The 19,590-nt window shown below is 57.7% G+C and overlaps 1 protein-coding gene across 1 annotated transcript in view; it reads left to right on the top strand.

The window, feature by feature from the left end:
- ARAP1 (ArfGAP with RhoGAP domain, ankyrin repeat and PH domain 1) overlaps positions 1–18,706 on the top strand; it is a 113,679-nt gene extending 94,973 nt beyond the window's left edge. The window contains exons 17-24 of the mRNA XM_054082309.1: positions 1,277–1,431; positions 3,160–3,302; positions 8,045–8,127; positions 10,025–10,075; positions 10,266–10,329; positions 12,431–12,586; positions 15,640–15,679; positions 17,490–18,706. Of these exons, the coding sequence (XP_053938284.1) occupies positions 1,277–1,431; positions 3,160–3,302; positions 8,045–8,127; positions 10,025–10,075; positions 10,266–10,329; positions 12,431–12,586; positions 15,640–15,657 (670 nt within the window). The 3' untranslated portion in view covers positions 15,658–15,679; positions 17,490–18,706. The remainder of the gene's footprint in view (positions 1–1,276; positions 1,432–3,159; positions 3,303–8,044; positions 8,128–10,024; positions 10,076–10,265; positions 10,330–12,430; positions 12,587–15,639; positions 15,680–17,489) is intronic.
- Positions 18,707–19,590: the final 884 nt, after the last annotated feature.

Here is a 19,590-nt window from a genome sequence, read left to right as displayed (position 1 = left end):
AGGAGATGGAGATGGGGATGGGGATGGGATGGAGATGGGGATGGGGATGGGGATGGAGATGGGGATGGGGATGGGGATGGAGATGGAGATGGAGATGGAGATGGGATGGAGATGGGGATGGAGATGGAGATGGAGATGGGGATGGAGATGGGGATGGGGATGGAGATGGGGATGGGGATGGGGATGGGGATGGAGATGGGGATGGGGATGGGGATGGGGATGGGGATGGAGATGGAGATGGAGATGGGGATGGAGATGGAGATGGAGATGGAGATGGAGATGGGGATGGGGATGGAGATGGGGATGGAGATGGGGATGGGGATGGAGATGGGGATGGGGATGGGGATGGGGATGGGGATGGAGATGGAGATGGAGATGGGATGGGATGGGATGGGGATGGAGATGGGGATGGGGATGGGATGGAGATGGAGATGGAGATGGAGATGGAGATGGGGATGGGATGGGGATGGAGATGGGGATGGGGATGGAGATGGAGATGGGGATGGGGATGGGGATGGAGATGGAGATGGAGATGGGGATGGGGATGGGGATGGGGATGGGGATGGGGATGGAGATGGGGATGGGGATGGAGATGGGGATGGGGATGGGGATGGGGATGGGGATGGAGATGGAGATGGAGATGGAGATGGGGATGGGGATGGGGATGGAGATGGAGATGGAGATGGGGATGGAGATGGAGATGGAGATGGAGATGGAGATGGGGATGGGGATGGAGATGGGGATGGAGATGGGGATGGAGATGGGGATGGGGATGGAGATGGAGATGGGAATGGGAATGGGGATGGAGATGGGGATGGGGATGGGGATGGAGATGGGGATGGGGATGGGGATGGGGATGGAGATGGAGATGGGGATGGGGATGGGGATGGGGATGGAGATGGAGATGGGGATGGGGATGGAGATGATGGGGATGGAGATGGAGATGGAGATGGGGATGGAGATGGGGATTGAGATGGAGGTGGGGATGGAGATGGAGATGGAGGTGGAGGTGGAGATGGGAATCTCCAGGAAGCTCCCACTCCCTGCTGCACCCCAGCTCTGCTCCCTTTGGTGGTTGGAGACCCCAAATCCCAACCCCAACCCTCAAAGGTCATCCACTCCCATGTGCCCGGAGCCCATCCCAGCACTGCTCCACGGTGCTGTCCCTGTCGGAACCTTCTGATCCCATCCCCATCTCCATCCCCATCTCCATCCCCATCCCATCCCATCCTCAGCCCCTCAGGACCCACAGGTGATCCCCGTGTGGTGGTTCCCATCCTCCGGGAATGCCGCCCGATCCGTTTCCGTGTCCCACAGAGCGTCCCCTGCACTACTCGGAGAAGGTACTTCCGATTGTCCACGGCCTGGGAACGGGGAGCTACCTGGTGGTCAGGAAGCAGCTCGGCATGGAGAGCATGTTGGTCTACCTCGGTGAGGAACGGGAGCCGGATGGGATGGGATGGGATGGAGATGGGGATGGGGATGGAGATGGGATGGAGATGGGGATGGGGATGGAGATGGAGATGGGGATGGGGATGGAGATGGGGATGGAGATGGAGATGGAGATGGGGATGGGGATGGAGATGGGGATGGGGATGGAGATGGAGATGGGGATGGGGATGGAGATGGGGATGGGGATGGAGATGGAGATGGGGATGGGGATGGGGATGGAGATGGGGATGGGGATGGAGATGGAGATGGGGATGGAGATGGGGATGGAGATGGGGATGGGGATGGAGATGGAGATGGAGATGGAGATGGAGATGGAGATGGGGATGGGGATGGAGATGGGGATGGGGATGGAGATGGGGATGGGGATGGAGATGGGGATGGGGATGGGGATGGAGATGGGGATGGGGATGGAGATGGGGATGGGGATGGAGATGGAGATGGGGATGGGGATGGGGATGGAGATGGGGATGGGGATGGAGATGGGGATGGGGATGGGGATGGAGATGGAGATGGAGATGGGGATGGGGATGGAGATGGGGATGGGGATGGGGATGGGGATGGGGATGGAGATGGGGATGGGGATGGGGATGGGGATGGGGATGGAGATGGAGATGGAGATGGGAGATGGAGATGGGGATGGGGATGGAGATGGGGATGGAGATGGGGATGGGGATGGGGATGGGGATGGGGATGGAGATGGAGATGGAGATGGGGATGGGGATGGGGATGGGGATGGGGATGGGGATGGGGATGGAGATGGAGATGGAGATGGGGATGGGGATGGGGATGGGGATGGGGATGGAGATGGGGATGGGGATGGGGATGGGGATGGAGATGGGGATGGAGATGGAGATGGGGATGGAGATGGGGATGGAGATGGGGATGGGGATGGGGATGGGGATGGGGATGGAGATGGAGATGGGGATGGGGATGGAGATGGAGATGGGGATGGGGATGGGATGGGGATGGGGATGGGGATGGGGATGGGGATGGAGATGGGGATGGAGATGGGGATGGGGATGGAGATGGGGATGGGGATGGGGATGGAGATGGGGATGGAGATGGGGATGGAGATGGGGATGGGGATGGGGATGGAGATGGGGATGGGGATGGGGATGGGGATGGAGATGGGGATGGAGATGGGGATGGGGATGGGGATGGAGATGGAGATGGAGATGGGGATGGGGATGGGGATGGGGATGGGGATGGGGATGGGGATGGAGATGGGGATGGAGATGGGGATGGGGATGGGGATGGAGATGGAGATGGAGATGGGGATGGGGATGGAGATGGGGATGGAGATGGAGATGGAGATGGGGATGGGGATGGGGATGGGGATGGGGATGGGGATGGGGATGGAGATGGGGATGGAGATGGAGATGGGGATGGGGATGGAGATGGAGATGGAGATGGGGATGGGGATGGGGATGGGGATGGGGATGGGGATGGGGATGGAGATGGAGATGGAGATGGGGATGGAGATGGAGATGGAGATGGGGATGGGGATGGAGATGGGGATGGGGATGGGGATGGAGATGAAGATGGGGATGGGGATGGGGATGGAGATCCCAAAGGATCCCCCACCCAGGGCCGCATCCTGCCTGGCTCTGCGTGCCGAGGGAAGCCCCGGAGATGGGATCGCAGCGGGATTGAGGGGGGTCGGGTGGTGCCTTCTGGGGCTCAGAGCTGCTCGCTCCGTGCTCGCAGCCAGCAGAGTGGGCGACTGCAAGCACGGAATGATGAAATTCCGGGAGGAACGGAACCTGCTGGGACTCGGCCTCAGCACCGGATTCCACGACCGCTACTTCATCCTTAACAACTCCTGCCTGCGCCTCTACAAGGAAGTGCGGGTGAGACCTTCCCTTCCCTTCCCTTCCCTTCCCTTCCCTTCCCTTCCCTTCCCTTCCCTTCCCTTCCCTTCCCTTCCCTTCCCTTCCCTTCCCTTCCCTTCCCTTCCCTTCCCTTCCCTTCCCTTCCCTTCCCTTCCCTTCCCTTCCCTTCCCTTCCCTTCCCTTCCCTTCCCTTCCCTTCCCTTCCCTTCCCTTCCCTTCCCTTCCCTTCCCTTCCCTTCCCTTCCCTTCCCTTCCCTTCCCTTCCCTTCCCTTCCCTTCCCTTCCCTTCCCTTCCCTTCCCTTCCCTTCCCTTCCCTTCCCTTCCCTTCCCTTCCCTTCCCTTCCCTTCCCTTCCCTTCCCTTCCCTTCCCTTCCCTTCCCTTCCCTTCCCTTCCCTTCCCTTCCCTTCCCTTCCCTTCCCTTCCCTTCCCTTCCCTTCCCTTCCCTTCCCTTCCCTTCCCTTCCCTTCCCTTCCCTTCCCTTCTCCTCCTCCTCCTCCTCTTCTCCTCCTTTTCTCTTCCTCCTTTCCTCCTCTTTTTCTCCTCCACCTTTTCTCCTACTTTTCACCTCCTCCACCTCCTCCTCCTTCTCATTTTCTCCTCCGTTTCTCCTCCTTTTCCCCTCCTTTTCCCCTCCTTTTCCCCTCCTTTTCTCCTCCTTTTCCCCTCCTTTTCTCCTCCTTTTCTCCTCCTTTTCCCCTCCTTTTCCCCTCCTTTTCCCCTCCTTTTCCCCTCCTTTTCCCCTCCTTTTCCCCTCCTTTTCCCCTCCTTTTCTCCTCCTTTTCTCCTCCTTTTCCCCTCCTTTTCCCCTCCTTTTCCCCTCCTTTTCCCCTCCTTTTCTCCTCCTTTTCCCCTCCTTTTCTCCTCCTTTTCCCCTCCTTTTCCCCTCCTTTTCTCCTCCTTTTCTCCTCCATCTCCTCCTCCTCCTCCTTCTCCTTTTCTCCTCCTTTTCTCCTCCATTTCTCCTCCTTTTCCTCTCCTTTTCTCCTCCTTTTCCCCTCCTTTTCTCCTTTTCTCTTCCTCCTTCTCCTTTTCTCCTCCATTTCTCCTCCATTTCTCCTCATTTTCCCCTCCTTTTCTCCTCTTTCTCTTTTTCTCCTCTTTCTTCTCCTTTTGTGCTCCTCCTCCATCTCCTCCATCTCCTCCTCCTCCTCCTTCTCCTCTTCCTCCTCCTCCTCCTCCTTCTCCTCCTCCTCCTCCTCCTCCTCCTCCTCCTCCTTCTCCTTCTTCTTCTCCTCCTTCTCCTCCTCCTTCTCCTCCTCCTCCTCCTCCTCCTCTTCCTCCTCCTCTTCTCCTCCTTTTCTCCTCCTTTTCTCCATCTTCTCCTCCTTCTCCTCCTCCATCTCTTCCTCCTCCTCCTCCATCTCCTCCTCCTCCTCCTCCTCCATCTCCTCCTCCTCCTCCTCCTCCTCCTTCTCCTCCATCTCCTCCATCTCCTCCTTCTCCTCCTCCTCCTCCTCCTCCTCCTCCTCCTCCTCCTCCTCCTTCTCCTCCTCCTCCTCCTCCATCTCCTCCTCCATCTCCTCCTCCTCCTCCTCCTCCTCCTCCTCCTCCTCCTCCTCCTCCATCTCCTCCTCCTCCTCCTCCTCCTCCTTCTCCTTCTCCTCCTCCTCCTCCTCCTCTTCCTCCTCCTCTTCTCCTCCTTTTCTCCTCCTTTTCTCCATCTTCTCCTCCTTCTCCTCCTCCATCTCCTCCTCCTTCTCCTCCTCCATCTCCTCCTCCTCCTCCTCCTCCTCCTCCTTCTCCTCCTCCTCCTCCTCCTCCTCCTCCTCCTTCTCCTTCTCCTCCTCCTCTCCTCCTCCATCTCCTCCTCCTCCTCTTCTCCTCCTTTTCTCCTCCTTTTCTCCATCTCCTCCTCCATCTCCCCCTCCATCCCCTCCCCCATCCCTTGGATCCCCAATTCCCGAAGGTCCCCCTCGGAGAACGTCTGTAGAAGCTCCCGAGGGCCAACGAGGGCTCACGGGGACCTCATTGCCCTCCGCCCTTCCAAGGTCGCCCCATCCCAACTCCAACCCCGCTGACCTCCACCCCTGTGGCCTCACATCCTCCGCTTTTGGGGTGTCCTCGGCTCTGGGCCACGGGTGGAGATGTCTCCTCCATCCCATGAGGATTGGATGGAGATCTTTGTAGGTCCCGACGCTCGTAGGGTGGTGGTTGTCTTGGGAGGTCCTCATCCTCCACCTCTTTCCGGGTTCTGGATGAGGAGAAGGAGCTGAAGGAGCTTTGTAGATGTAGAGGACCGGGAAGGAGCTCCTGGATGGATGTCACGGCTGTCCTTGGATGGGCAGGAACCTCGAGGAGAAGAACTTGGGGTGCTGCTAGAGGAGAATCATGGGTTGGGTTGGGTTGGAAGGGACCTCCAAACCCATCCAGATCCATGGGGATGGACACCTCCCACTGGATCCGGTTCCTCCAAACCCCATCCAACCCGGCCTGGAGGACCTCATGGGTTGGGTTGGGTTAGAAGGGACCTCCAAGCCCATCCAGATCCATGGGCAGAGACACCTTCGAGTAGATGAGGTTGCTCCAAACCCCATCCAACCCGGCCTTGAGGACCTCATGGGTTGATTGGGATAGAAGGGACCTCCAAGCCCATCCAGATCCATGGGCAGAGACACCTTCGAGTAGATGATGTTCCTCCAAACCCCATCCAACCCGGCCTGGAGGACCTCATGGACCCATGGGTTGGGTTGGGTTGGGTTGGGTCAGAAGGGACCTCCAAACCCATCCAGATCCATGGGCAGAGACACCTTCGAGAGGATGAGGTTGCTCCAAGCCCCATCCAACCCGGCCTTGAGGAACTCATGGACTCATGGGTTGGGTCAGAAGGGACCTCCAAACCCATCCAGATCCATGGGCAGAGACACCTTTGAGTAGATGAGGTTGCTCCAAGCCCCATCCAACCCGGCCTTGAGGACCCCATGGACCCATGGGTTGGGTTGGGTTGGGTTGGGTTGGAAGGGACCTCCAAACCCATCCAGATCCATGGGGATGGACACCTTCGAGTAGATGAGGTTCCTCCAAGCCCCATCCAACCTGGCCTTGAGGACCTCATGGACCCATGGGTTGGGTTAGAAGGGACCTCCAAGCCCATCCAGATCCATGGGCAGAGACACCTTTGAGTAGATGAGGTTCCTCCAAGCCCCATCCAACCCGGCCTTGAGGACCTCATGGGTTGGGTTGGGTTGGAAGGGACCTCCAAACCCATCCAGATCCAGGGGCATGGACACCTTCGAGTAGATGAGGTTGCTCCAAACCCCATCCAACCCGGCCTTGAGGACCTCATGGGTTGGGTTAGAAGGGACCTCCAAACCCATCCAGATTCATGGGCAGAGACACCTTCGAGTAGATGAGGTTGCTCCAAACCCCATCCAACCCGGCCTGGAGGACCTCATGGGTTGGGTTGGGTCAGAAGGGACCTCCAAACCCATCCAGATTCATGGGCAGAGACACCTTCGAGTAGATGAGGTTGCTCCAAACCCCATCCAACCCGGCCTGGAGGACCTCATGGACCCATGGGTTGGGTTAGAAGGAACCTCCAAGCCCATCCAGATCCATGGGCAGAGACACCTTCGAGTAGATGAGGTTCCTCCAAGCTTCATCCAACCTGGCCTTGAGGACCTCATGGACCCATGGGTTGGGTTGGGTTGGGTTGGAAGGGACCTCCAAACCCATCCAGATCCATGGGCAGAGACACCTTTGAGTAGATGAGGTTGCTCCAAACCCCATCCAACCCGGCCTTGAGGACCCCATGGACCCATGGGTTGGGTTGGGTTGGGTCAGAAGGGACCTCCAAGCCCATCCAGATCCAACCGGATCCAGTGGGAGGTGGCCCTGACCATGGATCTGGATGGGATTGGAGGTCCCTTCCAACCCAACCCAACCCATGAGGTCCTCAAGGCCGGGTTGGATGGGGTTTGGAGGAACCTCATCTACTCGAAGGTGTCTCTGCCCATGGATCTGGATGGGTTTGGAGGTCCCCTCTAACCCAACCCAACCCATGAGGTCCTCAAGGCCGGGTTGGATGGGGTTTGGAGCAACCTCATCTACTCGAAGGTGTCTCTGCCCATGGATCTGGATGGGATTGAAGGTCCCTTCTCACCCAACCCAACCCATGAGGTCCTCCAGGCCGGGTTGGATGGGGTTTGGAGCAATCAGATCCAGCAGGAGGTGTCTCCACCCTCATGGATGGAACTGGGATGGACTTTGAAGCCCCTTCCAAGCATTCCATGATTCCCCGGGTGGTGATGGCCATGGGAGGTCCAGGGACGTGGTCAGGGCCACTCTTACCCTGACGGCGACGTTGGAGATGGGAGTGATGTGGTTGTCCCCATGGAGGACACCTACTGCCAAGATCTTGAGGTCACATCATGGGGTGGCAACAACAATCCCTTCTCTGGAGGCCACCGGCACCATCTCCAGGAGATCCCACCACAGGAGTAGACCTCCTGCAGCCCCTTCCTTCCTTCTCCCAAGGGTTGAGGTCACCTCCTGGGCCTTTTCCTCTTGCTCCATCCTGGGCTTCATCTTCATCCAGACGTGGTCTGAGGTCCAACACCACATCCTTCCGGGTTCTCCATCGTGGAGCCGGAGGGACAACCCCATGGCTGTTGAGGGAGATGGGGATGGGGATGGAGATGGAGATGGAGATGGAGATGGAGATGGAGATGGAGATGGGGATGGAGATGGAGATGGAGATGGGAATGGAGAAGGTGGAGGTGGGTCTGGAGGCCCTCAAGGTGGTCCTTCTCTTCCACCCAGAGCCACAAACCAGAGAAGGAGTGGCCTGTGAAGAACCTGAAGGTCTACCTGGGAGTTAAGAAGAAGCTTCGGCCACCGACATGGTGAGGAGCAATGGGAGATGGAGATGGGGATGGGGATGGGGATGGGGATGGAGATGGAGATGGAGATGGAGATGGAGATGGAGATGGAGATGGGGATGGAGATGGAGATGGAGATGGGGATGGGGATGGAGATGGAGATGGGGATGGAGATGGGGATGGGGATGGAGATGGAGATGGGGATGGAGATGGAGATGGAGATGGGGATGGGGATGGAGATGGGGATGGGGATGGAGATGGAGATGGGGATGGAGATGGAGATGGGGATGGAGATGGAGATGGAGATGGGGATGGGGATGGAGATGGGGATGGGGATGGAGATGGAGATGGGGATGGAGATGGAGATGGGGATGGAGATGGAGATGGGGATGGAGATGGAGATGGGGATGGGGATGGGGATGGAGATGGGGATGGAGATGGGGATGGAGATGGGGATGGAGATGGGGATGGGGATGGGGATGGGGATGGAGATGGGGATGGAGATGGAGATGGAGATGGGGATGGAGATGGAGATGGGGATGGGGATGGAGATGGGGATGGAGATGGAGATGGGGATGGAGATGGGGATGGAGATGGGGATGGGGATGGAGATGGGGATGGAGATGGGGATGGGGATGGAGATGGAGATGGGGATGGAGATGGGGATGGGGATGGAGATGGGGATGGGGATGGGGATGGGGATGGGGATGGAGATGGAGATGGAGATGGGGATGGGGATGGAGATGGAGATGGAGATGGGGATGGGGATGGAGATGGAGATGGAGATGGGGATGGGGATGGGGATGGAGATGGGGATGGGGATGGGGATGGGGATGGGGATGGAGATGGAGATGGAGATGGGGATGGGGATGGAGATGGGGATGGGGATGGAGATGGGGATGGAGATGGGGATGGGGATGGGGTGGAGATGGGGATGGAGATGGAGATGGAGATGGGGATGGGGATGGAGATGGGGATGGGGATGGGGATGGGGATGGAGATGGAGATGGAGATGGGGATGGGGATGGAGATGGGGATGGGGATGGGGTGGAGATGGGGATGGGGATGGGGATGGGGATGGAGATGGAGATGGGGATGGAGATGGAGATGGAGATGGGGATGGAGATGGAGATGGAGATGGGGATGGAGATGGGGATGGGGATGGGGATGGGGATGGAGATGGAGATGGAGATGGAGATGGAGATGGGGATGGGGATGGAGATGGAGATGGGGATGGAGATGGAGATGGAGATGGGGATGGAGATGGAGATGGGGATGGAGATGGAGATGGAGATGGGGATGGAGATGGAGATGGAGATGGGGATGGAGATGGGGATGGGGATGGAGATGGGGATGGAGATGGAGATGGAGATGGAGATGGAGATGGGGATGGGGATGGAGATGGAGATGGGGATGGAGATGGAGATGGGGATGGAGATGGAGATGGGGATGGAGATGGGGATGGAGATGGGGATGGGGATGGGGATGGGGATGGAGATGGGGATGGAGATGGGGATGGGGATGGGGATGGGGATGGAGATGGGGATGGAGATGGGGATGGGGATGGGGATGGAGATGGGGATGGAGATGGGGATGGGGATGGGGATGGAGATGGGGATGGGGATGGGGATGGGGACGGAGATGGGGATGGGGATGGGGATGGAGATGGGGATGGAGATGGGGATGGAGATGGAGATGGGGATGGAGATGGGGATGGAGATGGGGATGGAGATGGGGATGGAGATGGAGATGGAGATGGAGATGGGGATGGAGATGGGGATGGGGATGGGGATGGGGATGGGGATGGGGATGGAGATGGGGATGGAGATGGGGATGGGGATGGAGATGGAGATGGAATTGGACACCTGGAGCTGAGGTGAGGACCACGTGGGACATTGATCTTCTCGGTTTTCCCTTCCAGTTGGGGCTTCACCGTCTTCTACGAAACCGAAAAACACGAGAAACAGCAATGGTGAGAGACACGGAGAGGACACCAACCTCATCCTGAGGGATGGGATGGAGATGGGGCTTTTGGTGGCCACGTCTGGTTGGGAACCCCTGGACCTTCTCAGGAGACCATGAGGGATCTCCTCTTGACCCTTTGGGTCTCCTTAAGTTGGGACTTGGGTGGGAGCTCCGTGTCCATGGCTGTGTCCCCGCAGGTACCTCTGCTGCGACACCCAAAGCGACCTCCGGGAGTGGTTCGCCACCTTCCTCCATGTCCAGGTAGGAGAAGAGGACAACCAGGTGGCAACCAGGAAGGAGGTTTGGCTAGCAGAAAGGCTGGGAGGTTGCCAAGTAGCCTTAGATGCCACCATGACCTGGTGAGGGCATCTCAAGCATGGATGTAGGGTGGATGGAGAATGGATTGGGAGAAGATGGGAGGAGAAAGGGTTGGGGTGGGTCAAGGGGAGGTCCTACATGTGGTGGGACAACACCGAATCCAGGCTGGATGGAGAATGGATTGGGAGAAGATGGGAGGAGAAAGGGTTGAGGTGGGTCAAGGAAAGGTCCTACATGTGGTGGGACAACACCGAATCCAGGCTGGATGGAGAATGGATTGGGAGAAGATGGGAGGAGAAAGGGTTGGGGTGGGTCAAGGGAAGGTCCTACACGTGGTGGGACAACCCTGGATCCAGGCTGGATGGAGAATGGATTGGGAGAAGATGGGAGAAGAAAGGGTTGGGGTGGGTCACGAGAAGGTCCTACACGAGGTGGGACAACCCTGGATCCAGGCTGGATGGAGAATGGATTGAGGTGGGTCAAAGGGAGGTCCTACACGTGGTGGGACAACCCCGAATCCAGACTGGATGGAGAATGGATTGGGAGAAGATGGGAGGAGAAAGGGTTGGGGTGGGTCAAAGGGAGGTCCTACACGTGGTGGGACAACCCTGGATCCATGTGGATGGAGAATGGATTGGGAGAAGATGGGAGGAGAAAGGGTTGAGGAGGGTCAAGGGAAGGTCCTACACGTGGTGGGACAACCCTGGATCCATGTGGATGGAGAATGGATTGGGAGAAGATGGGAGGAGAAAGGGTTGGGGTGGGTCAAGGGGAGGTCCTACACGTGGTGGGACAACCCCGAATCCAGGCTGGATGGAGAATGGATTGAGGTGGGTCAAAGGGAGGTCCTACACATGGTGGGACAACCCTGAATCCATGTGGATGGAGAATGGATTGGGAGAAGATGGGAGGAGAAAGGGTTGGGGTGGGTCAAGGGAAGGTCCTACACGTGGTGGGACAACCCTGGATCCAGGCTGGATGGAGAATGGATTGGGAGAAGATGGGAGGAGAAAGGGTTGGGGTGGGTCAAGGGAAGGTCCTACACGTGGTGGGACAACCCCGAATCCAGGCTGGATGGAGAATGGATTGGGAGAAGATGGGAGGAGAAAGGGTTGGGATGGGTCAAAGTGAGGTCCTACACGAGGTGGGACAACCCCAAATCCAGGCTGGATGGAGAATGGATTGGGAGAAGATGGGAGGAGAAAGGGTTGGGGTGGGTCAAGGGAAGGTCCTACACGTGGTGGGACAACCCTGGATCCAGGCTGGATGGAGAATGGATTGGGAGAAGATGGGAGGAGAATGGATTGAGGTGGGTCAAGGGAAGGTCCTACACGTGGTGGGACAACCCTGAATCCAGGCTGGATGGAGAATGGATTGAGGTGGGTCAAGGGGAGGTCCTACACATGGTGGGACAACACCAAATCCAGGCTGGATGGAGAATGGATTGGGAGAAGATGGGAGGAGAAGGAGTTGAGGTGGGTCAAAGTGAGGTCCATGACTCCAAGAGCGGATCCACACTCCAGGTGGGATCTGGATGGGCTTTGAAGTCCCTTCCATCCCAAACCATTCCATGACTCCAAGGGCTGATCCACACTCCAGGTTGGATCTGGATGGGCTTTGAGATCCCTTCCATCCCAAACCATTCCATGACTCCAAGAGCTGATCCACACTCCAGGTGGGATCTGGATGGGCTTTGAGATCCCTTCCATCCCAACCCATTCCATGACTCCAAGGGCTGATCCACACTCCAGGTGGGATCTGGATGGGCTTTGAGATCCCTTCCATCCCAAACCATTCCATGACTCCAAGGGCTGATCCACACCCCAGGTTGGATCTGGATGGGCTTTGAGATCCCTTCCATCCCAAACCATTCCATGACTCCAAGGGCTGATCCACACTCCAGGTGGGATCTGGATGGGCTTTGAGATCCCTTCCAACCCAAACCATTCCATGATCCCAAGGTGGAGACGGAAGTCCTTGGATGGATGAGGAAGGCCAAGCGCCTCTCCGCGCCTCTTCCAACCCCATTCCCTCTTTTTTCCAGCACGGTGGAGCCCTGTGGCCGTCGGAGAGCTCCAAAGTGCGTCCGTCGCGGTGGCAGCAGAATTCCAGGATGGGGAATGTCTCCCTCATCCCTCTCCGCGGGAATGAGAATGAGATGAGGAGCAGTGTGGGAGCTTCGGCCACCGATCCGCTGTCCGTGAGTGATCCGAAGGGATGGAGGGGACCCTCGGAAGCTCCAAGAGAGGTCCAAGGCCAGAGGGAAGGGATGGATCCAGAGGGAAGGGATGGATCCAGAAGGAAGGGATGGACCCAGAGGGAAGGGATGGATCCAGAGGGGAAGGGATGGATCCAGAGGGAAGGGATGGATCCAGAGGGAAGGGAGGGATCCAGAGGGAAGGGATGGATCCAGAGGGGGAAGGGATGGATCCAGAGGGAAGGGATGGATCCAGAGGGAAGGGATGGATCCGGAGGGAAGGGATGGATCCAGAGGGAAGGGAGGGATCCAGAGGGAAGGGAGGGATCCAGAGGGAAGGGATGGATCCAGGGGGAAGGGATGGATCCAGGGGGAAGGGATGGATCCAGAGGGAAGGGATGGATCAGAGGGAAGGGATGGATCCAGAGGGAAGGGATGGATCCAGAGGGAAGGGATGGATCCAGAGGGGAAGGGATGGATCCAGGGGGAAAGGATGGACCCAGGGGGAAGGGATGGATCCAGAGGGAAGGGATGGATCAGAGGGAAGGGATGGATCCAGAGGGAAGGGATGGATCCAGGGGGAAGGGATGGATCCAGAGGGGAAGGGATGGATCCAGAGGGGAAGGGATGGATCCAGGGGGAAAGGATGGACCCAGGGGGAAGGGATGGATCCAGAGGGAAGGGATGGATCCAGAGGGAAGGGATGGATCCAGGGGGAAGGGATGGACCCAGGGGGAAGGGATGGATCCAGAGGGAAGGGATGGACCCAGGGGGAAGGGATGGACCCAGGGGGAAGGGATGGATCCAGAGGGGAAGGGATGGATCCAGAGGGAAGGGATGGATCCAGAGGGGAAGGGATGGATCCAGAGGGAAGGGATGGACCCAGAGGGAAGGGATGGATCCAGAGGGGAAGGGATGGACCCAGAGGGAAGGGATGGATCCAGGGGGAAGGGATGGATCCAGAGGGAAGGGATGGATCCAGAGGGAAGGGATGGATCCAGAGGGGAAGGGATGGACCCAGAGGGAAGGGATGGATCCAGGGGGAAGGGATGGATCCAGAGGGAAGGGATGGATCTAGAGGGAAGGGATGGATCCAGGGGGAAGGGATGGATCCAGAGGGGAGGGATGGATCCAGAGGGAAGGGATGGATCGAGGGGGAAGGGATGGACCCAGAGGGAAGGGATGGATCCAGAGGGGAAGGGATGGATCCAGAGGGAAGGGATGGATCCAGAGGGAAAGGGATGGATCCAGAGGGAAGGGATGGATCCAGAGGGAAAGGGATGGATCCAGAGGGAAGGGATGGATCCAGAGGGAAGGGATGGATCCAGGGGGAAGGGATGGATCCAGGGGGAAGGGATGGATCCAGAGGGGAAGGGATGGATCCAGAGGGAAGGGATGGATCCAGAGGGAAGGGATGGATCCAGAGGGGAAGGGATGGATCCAGAGGGAAGGGATGGATCCAGAGGGAAGGGATGGATCCAGGGGGAAGGGATGGATCCAGAGGGGAAGGGATGGATCCAGAGGAAAGGGATGGATTCAGAGGGGAGGGATGGATCCAGGGGGAAGGGATGGATCCAGAGGGAAGGGATGGATCCAGGGGGGAAGGGATGGATCCAGAGGGGAAGGGATGGATCCAGGGGGAAGGGATGGACCCAGAGGGAAGAGATGGATCCAGAGGGAAGGGATGGATCCAGAGGGAAGGGATGGATCCAGAGGGGAAGGGATGGACCCAGAGGGAAGGGATGGATCCAGAGGGAAGGGATGGATCCAGAGGGGAAGGGATGGATCCAGAGGGAAGGGATGGATCCAGGGGGAAGGGATGGATCCAGAGGGAAGGGATGGATCCAGAGGGGAGGGATGGATCCAGAGGGAAGGGATGGATCGAGGGGGAAGGGATGGACCCAGAGGGAAGGGATGGATCCAGAGGGGAAGGGATGGATCCAGAGGGAAGGGATGGATCCAGGGGGAAGGGATGGATCCAGAGGGAAAGGGATGGATCCAGGGGGAAGGGATGGATCCAGAGGGGAAGGGATGGATCCAGAGGAAAGGGATGGATCCAGAGGGAAGGGATGGATCCAGAGGGGAAGGGATGGATCCAGGGGGAAGGGAGGGATCCAGAGGGAAGGGATGGATCCAGAGGGGAAGGGATGGATCCAGAGGGAAGGGATGGATCCAGAGGAAAGGGATGGATCCAGAGGGAAGGGATGGATCCAGAGGGAAGGGATGGATCCAGAGGGAAGGGATGGATCCAGGGGGAAGGGAGGGATCCAGAGGGAAGGGATGGATCCAGAGGGGAAGGGATGGATCCAGGGGGAAGGGATGGATCCAGAGGGAAGGGATGGATCCAGAGGGAAGGGATGGATCCAGAGGGAAGGGATGGATCCAGGGGGAAGGGATGGATCCAGAGGGAAGGGATGGATCCAGAGGAAAGGGATGGATCCAGAGGGAAGGGATGGATCCAGAGGGGAAGGGATGGATCCAGAGGGAAGGGATGGATCCAGAGGGAAGGGATGGATCCAGAGGGAAGGGATGGATCCAGAGGGAAGGGATGGATCCAGGGGGAAGGGATGGATCCATGGGGAAGGGATGGATCCAGGGGGAAGGGATGGATCCAGAGGGAAGGGATGGATCCAGAGGGAAGGGATGGATCCAGAGGGAAGGGATGGATCCAGGGGGAAGGGATGGATCCAGAGGGAAGGGATGGATCCAGAGGGAAGGGATGGACCCAGAGGGAAGGGATGGATCCAGAGGGGAAGGATCTCTCTGGTGAGACCCAAACGTGGACCTTCTGTCCGGTTGTGGAGTCCTCAGCACTGGAAGGACGTGGAGATGTTGGGGTGAGGTCAGAGGAGGTCACGGAGATGCTCCAAAGGGTGGAGAACCTCTTGGAGGAGGACAGACTGTGACCCTCCTCATCCAACCACGGGTTTCGAATGAGGTGGAGAAGGTCCTCCAGGCTTTGGCTTCACCACATCCATCTGTGGTCCCATCCCTTGGAGGAGATATTGCGCTTGAGAGGAGGGAGAGGACTAACGAGGACCTCTCTCTCTCTGCAGCTCCTGAGGAACGTCTGAGTTGGAGGTCTTGGAGCGTTGGGTGAGTGTTTGTCCATGTCCACCAACTCTACTGTCCCACCACCACCTCCTCAGGTCATGGACATGGTCACACACCTCATGGTTGTGTCCTCTTCATGGTGGGATGGGGATAGAGGTGGAAGACGATGATGTTGGGTTGATCCACCACCACCTCAGCTTTGGGACGTGGTCACACGGATGTTCTCATGATGATGTCCTCCTCCTCATGACCTCTTCATGATGGGATGGGGACAGAGGTGGAAGACGATGATGTTGGGTGGATCCACCACCACCTCAGCTTGAGGACACGGTCACAAACATCATGGAAATGTCCTCTTCGTGGTGGGATGGGGACAGAGGTGGAAGACGGTGATGTTGGGTGGATCCACCACCACCTCAGCTTTGGGACGTGGCCACACGGATGTTCTCATGATGATGTCCTCCTCCTCATGACCTCTTCATGGTGGGATGGGGACAGAGGTGGAAGACGGTGATGTTGGGTTGATCCACCACCACCTCAGCTTGAGGACGTGGTCACACGGATGTTCTCATGATGGTGTCCTCCTCCTCGTGTCCTCTTCATGGTGGGATGGGGACAGAGGTGGAAGACGATGATGTTGGGTGGATCCACCACCACCTCAGCTTGAGGACGTGGTCACACGGATGTTCTCATGATGGTGTCCTCCTCCTCGTGTCCTCTTCATGGTGGGATGGGGACAGAGGTGGAAGACGATGATGTTGGGTGGATCCACCACCACCTCTGCTTGAGGACATGGCCACAAACATCATGGAAATGTCCTCTTCATGGTGGGATGGGGACAGAGGTGGAAGACGATGATGTTGGGTTGATCCACCACCACCTCAGCTTGAGGACGTGGTCACAAACATCATGGAAATGTCCTCTTCATGGTGGGATGGGGACAAAGATGGGAGAAGGAGGTGGAAGAGGATGACCATGGGTTGATCCACCACCACCTCAGCTTTGGGACGTGGTCACACGGATGTTCTCATGATGGTGTCCTCCTCCTCATGACCTCTTCGTGGTGGGATGGGGACAGAGGTGGAAGACGATGATGTTGGGTGGATCCATCACCACCTCAGCTTGAGGACATGGCCACAAACATCATGGAAATGTCCTCTTCATGGTGGGATGGGGACAGAGGTGGAAAACGATGATGTTGGGTTGATCCACCACCACCTCAGCTTTGGGACGTGGTCACACGGATGTTCTCATGATGATGTCCTCCTCCTCGTGTCCTCTTCATGGTGGGATGGGGACAGAGGTGGAAGACGGTGATGTTGGGTGGATCCACCACCACCTCAGCTTGAGGACATGGCCACAAACATCATGGAAATGTCCTCTTCATGGTGGGATGGGGATAGAGGTGGAAGACGATGATGTTGGGTTGATCCACCACCACCTCAGCTTTGGGACGTGGTCACACGGATGTTCTCAAGATGATGTCCTCCTCCTCATGACCTCTTCGTGGTGGGATGGGGACAGAGGTGGAAGACGATGACGTTGGGTGGATCCACCACCACCTCAGCTTGAGGACGTGGTCACACGGATGTTCTCATGATGATGTCCTCCTCCTCGTGTCCTCTTCATGGTGGGATGGGGACAGAGGTGGAAGACGATGATGTTGGGTGGATCCACCACCACCTCAGCTTGAGGACACGGTCACAAACATCATGGAAATGTCCTCTTCATGGTGGGATGGGGACAGAGGTGGAAGACGATGATGTTGGGTTGATCCACCACCACCTCAGCTTTGGGACGTGGCCACACGGATGTTCTCCTGATGATATCCCTCTACTCATGTCCTCCTCAGGTTTGTCCACCACCGAGAGGACCCCTCGAGGACCTTCGCCGACACCCAACGAGGGTTCCACCACCGCTCCACAACCTCTGCTGAACCTTCTCCTCTCCTCCCAACCCCCCAGAGGGGACACAGCCATGAGGACACCCACCCAAAAGCCACCCCTGGGGGCCCACCAGGACCAGGACCTCCTCTCGGGTGGGGTTGGTGACCAAGAGGACCTCTTGATTGTCCACCTTCTCCTCTTTTGATGTCTCTCCACCTTCAAACATGGCTTTGGAGGCGGTTCCTCCACCTCCTCGTGGAGAACCTCATCTTCTACGGCCGAAAGGAGGGGTCCACGTGGTGGGGGAGGAACCGTCTGAGGAGCTCAGACCTCGGGGGGTGGTGGGAAAGAGGTCCTTCTCAGCGTGGTCACCACATCCTTCAGTTGGGTCCAACGGTGGTGGACATCTCCATAACATCTTCTGGATGTGGGGATCAGAAGGTCCCGGGTGGAGTCTGAAGATGACACGGAGTGAAGACACCACCGAGGGGACCCCTGGAGGACCTTCTCCAACACCCAACGAGGGTTCCCCCACCGCTCCCCACCCTCTGCTGCTGCTCCAGAAGAAAGAGTGGACCTCCAGGCTGATGTGGACAACCTGGAAGAGAGAGCCAACGGCTTCGTGAAGTCCAAGGAGGACCAACGGAAGGTCTTCCAGCCAAGAACCCCAACCTTGGTGAGGAGCTCGGAGGGTCCTCCCTGGAGAAGGGCTCCATGGAGGAGGACCTGGAGGTCCTCGGTGGACAACAGCCTCGAAGGGAGGGAGAGAAGACAGCCGAGAAGATGCTGAGGAGCATCAAGAAGGTCATCACCAGCGGAGAAGAAGACATTGTCCGCTCCTTTTGGCCCTTCTCATGACGGACGTGGAGTCCTTCATCCACTTTGGGGGTTCCTGGAGGACCAAAGAGGTGTCCTCAGGTTGGAGAAGGACCAAAGAAGGACCACCCGAGAGGGTGGGAAGGAGCGGAGAACCTTTGGGTGGGAATGAAAGGAGAAGTTGGGGTTCGGCCGTGGACATCCGTGGGGGGACGCGATGGTCTTCTCCACCAAAGAGGGGCTCTGAGGAGGGTTTGTGGAGCCCTGGGAGGAGAAGACCGAGGGGAGACCTTCTCAGCATCTCCGTGTGGATAAAAGGGGTCCACCAAGAGGATGGAGAAGACCTTTCTGGGGTGGAGATGGAGAAGATCAATGGGGGATGGGGAGAAGGTCCTCCTATGGAGACCCAAAGGGTCAAATGGTGGTGGGATGGAGATCCAAAGGGTCAAATGGTGGTGGGATGGAGATCCAAAGGGTCAAATGGTGGTGGGATGGAGATCCAAAGGGTCAAATGGTGGTGGGATGGAGACCCAAAGGGTCAAATGGTGGTGGGATGGAGATCCAAAGGGTCAAATGGTGGTGGGATGGACACAAAGGGCCAAATGGTGGTGGGATGGAGATCCAAAGGGCCAAATGGTGGTGGGATGGAGATCCAAAGGGTCAAATGGTGGTGGGATGGAGATCCAAAGGGCCAAATGGTGGTGGGATGGAGACCCAAAGGGCCAAATGGTGGTGGGATGGAGATCCAAAGGGCCAAATGGTGGTGGGATGGAGATCCAAAGGGTCAAATGGTGGTGGATGGAGACCCAAAGGGCCAAATGGTGGTGGGATGGAGATCCAAAGGGTCAAATGGTGGTGGGATGGAGATCCAAAGGGCCAAATGGTGGTGGGACGGAGACCCAAAGGGTCAAATGGTGGTGGGATGGAGATCCAAAGGGTCAAATGGTGGTGGGACGGAGACCCAAAGGGTCAAATGGTGGTGGGATGGAGATCCAAAGGGTCAAATGGTGGTGGGATGGAGATCCCAAAGGGCCAAATGGTGGTGGGATGGAGATCCAAAGGGTCAAATGGTGGTGGGATGGAGATCCAAAGGGTCAAATGGTGGTGGGATGGAGATCCCAAAGGGCCAAATGGTGGTGGGATGGAGATCCAAAGGGCCAAATGGTGGTGGGATGGAGATCCAAAGGGCCAAATGGTGGTGGGATGGAGACCCAAAGGGCCAAATGGTGGTGGGATGGAGACCCAAAGGGC

Source organism: Cuculus canorus, chromosome 1 (genome assembly GCF_017976375.1).
Source record: "Cuculus canorus isolate bCucCan1 chromosome 1, bCucCan1.pri, whole genome shotgun sequence".
NCBI lineage: Eukaryota > Metazoa > Chordata > Aves > Cuculiformes > Cuculidae > Cuculus > Cuculus canorus.
Note: the sequence above shows the minus strand (reverse complement) of the source record. Positions and strands in the feature narration are given on the sequence as shown.